At 45.4% G+C, this 10,982-nt stretch overlaps 1 protein-coding gene across 4 annotated transcripts in view; it reads right to left on the bottom strand.

Moving 5' to 3' along the window:
- Positions 1 to 728: 728 nt before the first annotated feature.
- Positions 729 to 10,982, bottom strand: part of CDCA2 (cell division cycle associated 2) — a 418,898-nt gene continuing 408,644 nt past the window's right edge. For 3 of the 4 annotated variants that reach the window (XM_069214148.1, XM_069214147.1, XM_069214149.1), the window contains one exon: positions 729 to 3,772. In XM_069214148.1, coding sequence (XP_069070249.1) covers positions 2,334 to 3,772 — 1,439 coding nt within the window. In that variant the 3' untranslated portion in view covers positions 729 to 2,333. The remainder of the gene's footprint in view (positions 3,773 to 10,982) is intronic. The other variant, XM_069214150.1, reaches the window with a different exon arrangement.

Below are 10,982 nucleotides of genomic sequence, written 5' to 3'. Positions count from 1 at the left end.
TTTTGAAAGTAGTACTTTTAGTGGCACGAAAACAGAGAAAGGTCCTCAAATTATCCTGAAAGTTTCCTTCTTGCTACAAATAAAATCGATAACAGCAGGCAAGTGTGTGAACAAAATGAATTCTGTAAGGGACTGGCACAGTACAAGCAGAAGTAACATAATTTTCATCCGAGCTGCTTTTTCAGCTTCCGATCTTCTGTTCCCAGAAATACTGCCTTAATGCTTACCCTGCGGAGGCTGAGCAGAACAACAGATTATCAACAGCTTTGATTGTGGGAAATAGTTTAATCTGGTCTGAAAAACACGCGTACAACTCACCGCTCTTCATTCAGATCCTGAAAAAGCAGTTCATCCTTCTGAATTAATTCTCAATTTGGAAAAAAACAAATATATATGACGAACAAGAGTAAGAAGGGACACGAGAAGATCACACTGTACAAAAGTTCTGAATGACAGTCGTTTCACATCAAAATTCAAGTTACAATTTACTCATTCCATTGTACCACTGCCTTACCATACTATAAGTATTCACCTGCAAAGGAGTCCCTTTGCCCAATATTACATTCCTTAGCAAGGGCAGCTACAGGAAAAAACCCAATAGCAAAATAATCTACATGTAATTTTTGTGCGACTTTATTGCATAAGAATTGGGACGTCGGTTACAGATACAACCAATTGGTGCTTGCTTAGGTGGAGTAGGGTGCGGGGGGGGGGGAGGGGGGGGGAAGGGGGGGTGCGGGGGGGATGGGGCGTTATTACTGCTTACACTAACCTGCTTGTAAATGCACTCAAACAAAAAGTTGACATTTACTGAGACAGGATTGGCTCTATTCGGTTGTCCTCTGGTGGGCATGCAAACTAACAAACTGGTATTTAAAAACGTTTTAGAGATGCTATAAGTACAGGGCTTCACTATCAGAGCGATCATGTGTGACTCGTACTTTCTTGTGCTCAATGTCAAGTGACCCAAAAACATTTGGATTTGGGATAAAATCTCAATTGCATTGGTGCAGCCTAAAAGATACCACAGATACTGTATTACGTAAGCTTTGAAAGGCTTGCATTAAAATAATAGTCCACTTGAAGGACCCTTTTTGAATAAGAAAGCGGAAAGAGCAGCTATTAACCCTGTTCACTGCTGGAGTTGACAGTAATGGTTTCAGATTGTCAGGGTGGTGCCGCCAAGAGCTGCCTCAGTAGTTCGGCCTGGGGTGAACGTCAGCTCGAAAGGGACCGACATTCGTGGAAACGTGAGCTTTGCGCGTCGTCGGTGAAACAAAGGCAACTAGATTGCTTTTACTTATTCGTATGATTTTAACACACGGCAGGGTGTAATAGTTACACCAAATGTAACTGGCAGCACATAAATCACATATTGTATTAGGCTGATATGTTTATAGCATCTTACATATTTTTCAACCAAATCTAAAGTCACCTTTCTGTCAAAAGGAACAGGTTATTGAAGCGGTTGGATTCACTCTTTTCATTGGATTAGGTGTCCAGGTGAAAATTAGAACAGCCCATAAGGAAAAACACAGACCTGCTTCTATCTATTCAATACTGCGTATGCTACTTTCAGTGCTTTATACTGCATGCAAGGCAACGCTGCAGAAACGATGTTCATCACTGTAAACTGAGTGAAGTTGGCCCAAATGGCCCGCGACCTTGGACGAGGTGTCCAGGAGTCCGAGGCAAAAAGTAAAGAATAGCGTATGCAGCGACACAGGAACAAACTACGTTGTTTTGAAACATGGATAGATCAGGCCAGCGTGAAAAACACCATCAGGAAAGCTGGACAAACAAATGCTTAACAACAAGGGCCAGTGTTTATCCAATAGTAACCTCTGGATGAAAATCAAATGTCTCAGTGGCCAGAGCACTTTCTGCCCCAGGTATGCTCAAGAAAATGTCTGAGATGCGTTAAGGAATCAGAAGGCTGTGCACGAGAACAAGTTCCATGCAGGCGGTGAACTACTGCAGCTTCAGACATTATGAGTCACACCCGAATGTCCTCAGGGTTCTTTTCAAACACTAAATTGCAAGGTTGTGCTAGATAGACTCAAGGATTATTTACCAACTCTACTATAATAATTGTTTAAATCCTGCCCTGCACCTGACAGATCTATCATGCGAGTTGAGAAGGCCTTAGACTGATAGGCATCCCCCTTCCAAGTCAGTGGGTTTTTGTGTATATTGAAGGAAATGAAGATATTCGGTCCAGCTCTCAGAATCTCCTGCCGATCCAAGTAGAAAAGGGACAGACTGATTTGAACAATATATAGATAGACACTGAAAATAACAGAAAACACCTTTTCTAATTATCAGATCCAGATTCAGATGTCACTTTTTGATTTGTTTTCACCTGGGTGTTCTGTGTGGTCTACATTCACAGAACACACTGCATCAGCTGTAAAAGAGCGCCTTCCTTTTCTGGTTCTGCGCACCTCAACATTTGAGTGTTTTTGAATAGTGGAGGTACACAGGGTTCTCCTGCGAGCGGGTTTTCCAGAAAAGCAGAGAAGAGACGGGTGCTCGCAATTCTCTTTGCCTGGTGATGAAAACGTGGGGGTCGGCTTCGGTGTTGGAGAGTTGTTTTCTCTTAGGGCGGGTGTGTTTACCCTGCTTCTCCTCAGCTTCCGGTTCGTGCGACTTTCTGTCTCTGAAGCAGACTCGTTTATCCAGTTTAGACCAACAACTCCAGAACTTCTACGCAGTCGCATGCTCCGTCTAACTGCCCTATCACTTGTAGCCACATTCTGAAAGGTCTCCTCTATGTTGAAGCTGCTGTCTCTTCCATCGTCTTCCGGGACATCCACACACGAAGGCACAGAATTATCCTCCAGAGGGGGGTCAACTAAAACATCTACTGCTGCAGGTACACCCTCACAAACATTATCTGAACGAAAAGAGAAAACTGTCTTCCTTCTACTGTTCTTTGAAGGCTTTTGAGTTTTCCCTTCTGTTGTATCTGCTGCATTAATGGGGAACATGTAATCTAGTTTATAACCTGAACCACGACTGCCGATATCAGTGGCTTCAATTAGTATAGTTGTAACTGTACTGTTCTTCTCCACTATAGGTGTCTGTAAGAAAGCATCGTCTGGTTTCGTTGACGCGTCACATGACGCACGTCTCGATTTTTTCATTTTGGATACTGGCAATGATTGGGTAGTTTCCTTTGCTTGTACTCTGGGTCCAAGAACCTGAAGGCTAAGTCGACGGCTCTGCCTCCTTTGGGATTTGTTGATATTTAATTCACAGGGTATTGCAGAGTAAATAGGAATATTCCGTGGCAGCTCTTTCACAACATGGTGGGCATTTGTGCTTTCTGTGGTGGAGTTGGGCTCATCAGTTGCGCTGGTATGTTCTGCCTGCATGTTAACACCCATAGATATATCGTTTTCTTTGACTTCAGGCAGAGTAACACTGACTGACGAGACATCAACCACTTCGCTAGGTCGGCCGGGTGCATCCTTGAAGCGCTTCTGCGGAACTACAGGAATACTTCCATTTTCTTCAACGGTTTGATCCCCTGAGGGTATCTGCGATGTCTCAGGAGTGCCAAACCCTTGCACATTCATCGATCCTTCCGTCTCAGAAGTTGCCTCGCTATCTGACACCTGATCACTCTCAGACTCATCACAGGTCGAGTCTTCAGAACTGTCCCGGTGATGCCGGCCTGTCCCTCGTGCTGACCTCTTCCTCCTTGCAACCTTCCTGTCAGTCAGCGGATGTCTGCTGCCATCACTGGATTCCGAGGAGTCTGGAGCTGCTGATCAAACAATGAGTGGGTTTAGAAATGAAGGAAATATCAAAGTCACGCCAGGCCACACATGTATTTATGTATATAAACGGTTAACAGCCATGCGCAGCATGGGCGAATATAAAACATAGGGAAATTAAAAGCAGCAATATTACGCACCTCCCCACACACACAAAAAGAGAGCAATGACAAGTAACACGGAAAAATCAGGCCTTACAAAAAGTAACTGAGAGAAAAATATTGCACTTTTAGTTTTCGTCATCCTTTTCCTATCAGCAATAGGAATTCATCCCCTTATGGTAAGTTCAAAAAGAAAAAGGCTGCTCACCTCCAGGACTGATATTTCGGGTGGATACTATCTTCCTTCAGATTACTCACCTTTTGAATATGTTCCAGGGGCCAGACTAGACCGTGAACGTATCCCTAGAAATAGCTCTCCAGCGCCACCAAGTGGCACAATTAGGCTTTTGCAGCAGCATGTCCGACCAGGACAGGAAATACAAGGCATTAACTGGCACAGTGCATAGTTCACTTGTACCTTTACCAAGCTGCATTGATGACTGTGGAGAGGAACTTGGAGAACATAGCAGACAGTGACAGTATCACACAACAGATTATTTACCTTAGGACCTTATTAACGACAGTAACTCACTAGTTGGGGGTGAATGACGGCGATGAAGCTGCAGGACGATATATTATCGGCCAGAAATATCGTTACTGAATGTACGTTACTTTTTTACTCGAAGGATACGTATTCATGCAGGTTCCACACCTTTAAGAATGAGTCCCAAAGCAATACGCCCCGGGAACAGGAACTAATTACTGTCCATTATGTCAATCATCTGCGCTGAGAGCCAACAGAACCTGGCCTTGGGACAGCATTATTAACGTGCTCTGCCAGATGAACACATTCAAGAGGAAAAGATCCAGGATGGTCTTGGACATCGATCCTCTTCGGAACCAATAAGTAAACCAAGTACGATCTGGTACCCCCTTCCTCCAAAGGGTATCACATCTATGGCTTCTGTGCTTTAGGTATATAACAGCCTCCTCCTCTAAGATGGAGGTGTGTGCTGGGCAGCATACCCAGCTAGATGGAGGACACGAATGATAGGGTGCAGCCTTTGTGGATTCGCTGGACCACTAAGTAATTTTACTGTAGTTGTCTACCAATTGGCGGAGAACTGTAAGCCCCCCCCCGTCCCTCGCTGGGAGATAGTGGCTCAAGGGGGAGAGTGAAAGAAAGGTTTTGAAGTAGCAGAGCCAGTGGAGGATGGAGGGACTGGAGCTGCTGTGGATGATTATGCATCCGGTAGATACACCCAATGTCGAAAGGCACAATACAACTTGTGGAGTGTTTGGATAAGTTGCGACAGATGTTGTGGGCTGTACCACTGTGCCTTCAGATGCCCAAATCTTTCAGTACTCTTGGTGGAAGTCTTTTGACTGGAAGACCAAGCTCAGCAAGTATGGAATTGGGAGATGGTGTTTTTTTAAATCTCAAGTGAGGAAGCAGCTTTCCTTCAAAGAACTGTGGTACAGTAGCACTAGACCGAAGAGGCTTGAGGGGCCCATTGAATCCTGATAATTACTGTATTTTACTACCCTAACACTAGTCAAAGGGACCATTTTTCTTGTTTGCACCAGAACCCACAAGGCATGGACATAGCACTCCAGGGGACACGGTCAATAGCCGTTCCAAGAGTGAAGACTTTTCGGCCCATAGGGTCAAGCTTTTTGGACTCTCAGACTGGTAGGGTAAGTGGAAAGACAATAGGGTTCAGTGTAACATAAGACGCTGGAACCAAATGACTCTCCAGAAAGGGGTGTTAAGACAAACTCTGGATTCGAATATACTGGTCTGTGTTATCATGCAATTTGTCTGTGGACCACTTTGCCTGAGAAGGGTTTCTCCCAGGTAGTCAACACTGGCTCAAAGAGCTTGTTTGAAATGCTGCAACAATTTTAACACCAAAGTCTATGGCTGCAAGATTCCGGATAAAATGTTAGATTGTCTCAGTGGTGGAAAATCGCACTCTTTTTTAACCAGGGAAGGGACCAAACTGACTTCCTCTGAAGGAGGTGCGGAGGAGGATTGAGGTCATTAGCACTTTGTAAAAAAAAAAAAAAAAAAAAAAAAGTATAGAAAAAAGAAATAAATGAAACCGCATAAACAGAGTTTTAGTTTTAAGGAGGGAGGGGGCATTGTCTGCTTAGCCAGCCTCTTTGCAGCTGTGGTTCTTGTCCAGTACAGTGAAAATTACAGGACCCGATGGCAAAAGTTCTCACATCCAAGTGAATCTCTGGGCCCCAGGGAGATTTCTTCCTTCGTGTTTACCACCAAAGCACACAGATTTGGTCTCTCAATACTAAAATGTCTGCTGACATCAAGGGTGGAATCGTTGCAGAGGTAGGCTCCAAGAGAACAAGGTTTGGCACAGAAGCAAAGCCCCTACAGCAGCGTAAAGGGAAGCACGCATCCATCAGGTGTTTGTCATGGCCTCATTATAGGCATTAGCCTTCCCCGGGTCAACTGATGGTGTCAGGAACTCCAGCTTTATTGACATAGCAACTGATTCTGATGACTAGGATGAGTGTAATATCGTGGAACAACGTCGAGCCTTCAAAAGGTCACGGAAGGAGTACTGTTTGCACGACAAATACAACATCTAATTTATATAGAGATTAAAAAAATATATATATATATATATCAAAAGATCACTTGGATGATTGTTTTCTGAAAGGAACAGAGACCGTCTGAGCGGGTCTATGGGCCTTGGCCAAAAATGTGCATACACTGAAGGAGTCGTCGCCGCTGGTGGGGCAGCGTGGTCAGCTCCCTGTTTAGAAGTCATGCAGATATATCTTTTTATGGCACCTCCAACAGGGTTTACACACTGCAGTCTTGGGAAGAGACATTTGACCTAGTTGAGGTTGAAAGCTGAGGATTTTTATCAGTGAAGCCCCAAGACCACTTTGCTGAAGCACATAAAAATAGGAGACCAAAGCCAATTTGTTACTCTAGGCATGTATTGTCCAGGTAGTGTCAGTCTGGGCAGACAAAGTCACGTTGCGCCACCCAACAATGCTTGAGAGCTATTTGTGGTTGAATAGGTTATCAGATTCGATCTGGCTTAAGGAGGATAGTCACATGGGGAGAAATCTACAGGTAGAAATATTTTCTTAGCTTTAAAAATGTGCTATCAAGAATAGTTCCTAACAAATTCTTGCACATCTGATAAACTATGAAATGTAATCACCAGGTCCGAGAAAAAATGTACAGGTACTAGCAACTGAAAAGGCTCCAGTAGTACTCAATTAATTAGGCGAGTATCTGAGTTTTACTCCTGCCAGCTAGCGAAGTAACCAATCAAATTATGAAGGAGATCCAAGACAACTGCAACATCTCTTGCAAGCAGCGGTTTACATAATGCTCGGAGGGTTATCCAGATGTCTAATATGCTGTAGAAAGGGAAAATCTCTAAAGAGCCTTCAAATGTTCTTTTGATCTGGTGAAGTGAGCAGGATGTTGGAAACGAAAGTACATTTACAAGGAAGCATTAGTGTAGCAAATCCTTTTTCACAAGGTCACCTTGGAATTTTTGCCTTTATCTGGACCCGAGTTCTGCTGGTGTCTGTAGTATGTGCACTTTACACCTACTAAACGGGAGCAAAGTGCCTGTGCTCCCCCTTCAAACATGGTTAAATTGGATTACCCAATGATTGCCATATTGAACTTCACTAGAAGTATCTAGTATATAGTGCAAAAAATACACCCAGAGCTTGGAAGTTAAATGCACCTGTTTGCTGCACCACCTAAAGAACTATCTACAAGGCTGAATTGGAACACGTGGCTTCAGGCTTATATGTAACCTGACTGCAGCAGACTTAAAACTGCTGTCAAACCTATCACAATAACACATTTTGACGGGTGGAAAATCCCGCTTATGAATATTAATAGGTCACCCCTAAATACACCTAGTCGCCCACAAGGTTGGGTGTCAAATATGTAAAAGGGGATCATGAGCAAATTTTAAGTTGGCATGTTCTTCCAGTGGCTAAACCCCAATGAAAAAGTTACTTACCTTCGGTCATGCCTTATGAGGTGGAGTCCGCCTTTCACTTCTTTTGTGGCCACCACCAGGACATGCGTCCCAGCCTTTGCGTGGTAGAGGACGTGGTACCCACAGACCCCAAGGGTTTGGCCAGATCACATATTACCTGTGGTTCATAGTAGGCCACAAGCTCTTGCCATGCTCCCCTTTGACTTCACCAGCGCCCCTCAGGTGTTAACCAAGGTGACGGCGGCGTTTGCAGCTCACCTGCCGAGATCAGGGATGCCAGTGTTCCCCTATCCTAACAACTGGCTGTTGAAGGGGAGCTTGCCCCAAGCTGTCATCTCCCACCTCCAGACTGCAACTGTCCTCCTGTGGTCGCTGGGCTTCACTATCATTGTGCCAAAGTCACACCAACTCCCTCTCAGACACCCCCTTTCATCTGAGCTGTTCTGGACACAGGCCAGCTTACGGCATATCCTTCCGAATTGCGAGTCAGCGATATTCAGGCTATGATACCAATGTTTCAGACTGTATCCTGGATATTGGTGAGACTGACTTTGAGGCTGCTGGGACTCATTGCCTCTTGCATCTTACTGGTAACACATGCCCGCTGGCATATGCAGTCTCTGTAGTGGGACCTTAAGTTCCAGTGGGCGGAGAAGGATGCAAATCACTCTGGCATACTCCAGACCTCAGAGGAACCAGAGAAAGATCTGCTGTGGTGGCTGACGAACCGCAAGTGACTCATCAGCAGACCCCCCTCCCTTCCCAAACCAGATCAAACAATAGTGGCAGGTGTCACTATTGGGATGGGGCGGCCATCTGGGAGAGATGGACATCAGAGGACCGTGGTCTCTGGCAAAATCCGGACTCCACATCGACTTGTTTGAGCTCCAAGTGATCTGATTGACATTGAAAGCCTTTCTACCCACCTCCATCAAGGGAAGGCTAGTGCAGGTGTTCATGGACAACACCACGGCCATGTAGTACTGCAACAAACAAGGTGGGTTGGGGTTATGGACCCTTTGTCAAGAGGCCCTGTGTCTCTGGACATGGGTAGAACGTTGGGGCATATCCCTCATGGTTCAACATTTGATGGGCTTTCTGAACGCCAGGGCGGACTAAATCAGCCACAGATACCTAGCAGATTACGAATGGCATCTCCATCTGGTGTGCAAGGACTCTTTTGGTAATGGGGAAAGCTTTGGTAAGATCTGCTTGCCATCATTTAGAACGTGGAATATCAGCAGTTTTGCACACTGGAGTTTCCAAGGTTGCTCTCGTAGGTAACACTGTCTCGAGTGGAGCTCAGGCCTCCTGTAACCTTTCTGCCCATACCACTCCTGCCCAGAGTTCTCAAGAAGATGGGTACCGACTGGGCCAAAGTCATCTCTGTGGCTATGGAATGGGCGTGAAGAGACTTTTATCCCTAGCTGTTAAGTATGGCTATTGATCCTCTGATTAGGCTGCCCCTTCGGGAGGATCTTCTGTCGCCTTCTTGCTTGGAGATTTAGTGGTGGCAGTTAACAGCTTTTGACCTTCCTCCTGAAGTCTTTGACGTTATCTTAGCAGTCAGGTGTTCCTCCACCAAGACTGTATATGCCTGCATTTGGGGGAAATTTGTGGCATGGTGAACAAAAAGGCAACAGGATCCCCTTTCTGCCCCTCTTTCTCAGGTTCTTTTTTTTCATACTTTTCCTTGTCCAGCAGGGCTCTGCTCTGGGCACTCCGAAGGGCTGTCTCGCTGCTATATCTGCTTTCTGCAGTTGTCTGAAAAACCATCCCTCTTGAAGTCATCAGTTGTAAATAGGTTCTTGAAAGGATTCCAACATATGTTTCCACCTTCCCCCTTTATTATGCCTCAGTGGGACCTTAATCTTGTTCTTACATTCCTCATGTGTGCGCCTTTTGAGCCGCTTCAGAACTGTCCTTTAAGGCTACTTACCGTCAAGACGGCCTTCCTCGTGGCAATAACATCTGACCTTACGGTCAGCGAGCTTCAGGCCACGTCATCCAAGCCTCCTTATCTTACAACATTCCCAAACTGGTGCTTTGTACAAGAGCGTCCTTTCGTTCTAAAGAGATTACTCCCTTTCATGTAGGCCAATCCATCACCCTGCCTACTTTTTTAATGTTTCCCACATCCCTTTAAGGAGGAGAAGCGACTCCATTGTCTGCACCAAAAAGAGTGTTGTTCTACCTTGACTGCACACGAGAGTTCCGGGTGGATGACCAACTCTTTGTGGAGTATGTCAGAGCAAAGAAAGGGTGGGCCATGCAGAAGGGGACCCATCTCCCAATGGTTCGTGCTCTGTATCAAGATCTGCTAGGCACTGGCCAAGAAGAGACCGCTGAGGGCTGGTGTGCTATTTGCACCAGAGCAAAAGCTGTGACCACTGTGTTAGTATGCAGAGTTCCGGTCCTGGACATCTGCCAGGCAGTAACATAGGCCTCCTTGCACACGTTTACAAAACACTACTGCCTGGACAGTTAAGTCTGTGGAGATGGGCGTTTTGCCCGTTCAATCCTTAAGAGCATACTCGTTTGAAAGTGGTTCGCAGACCAACCTCGAGGGATGGTATTGCTTGGGTAACTATTCTAAGGTAAGGAATCTGCAGCTAGAAGTCTCTATCAGATGAACAAGTTACTTACCTTTGGTAATGCCTCATTGTGTAGAGACTATATAGCCACAGGTTCCTTACCGACCCACTCATCCTACCTGCTCTGCGAACTGATTTCTGAGAATAGGGCTACTTCTCTTTCAGGGCTGCAGTTTTCCACATTAGTTGTCAGTGTTCTTAGTGGCTCCATGCTCCTCACTTGAAAAGTCACAAAAAGAAAAAGAAATCAGCATGCTGGGAGTGACGCCTATCTAGGCACCGCACACATCACCTCATGAAAGCCACACACCGGTGCTCAGGAGTTACTGCTCATGAAAAAATTTACAGATCCACTCTGACCTCTTGGGATAATTCTAAGGTAAGAAATCTGTGGCTAGACAGTCTCCACCACATAAGGCATAACCGAAGGTAAGTAACTTTTTTCATTGGGGTTTAGCCATGCCCAGGTTCGGAGTTACCATTATGTAGCTGGACACAGGTAGTGACCATTATGCAGTACACAGGTAAAATGGCTTCCCAGCAGTCACCAATACCAGGAAA

This window comes from Pleurodeles waltl, chromosome 11 (assembly GCF_031143425.1).
Source record: "Pleurodeles waltl isolate 20211129_DDA chromosome 11, aPleWal1.hap1.20221129, whole genome shotgun sequence".
Classification (NCBI taxonomy): domain Eukaryota; kingdom Metazoa; phylum Chordata; class Amphibia; order Caudata; family Salamandridae; genus Pleurodeles; species Pleurodeles waltl.
Note: the sequence above shows the minus strand (reverse complement) of the source record. Positions and strands in the feature narration are given on the sequence as shown.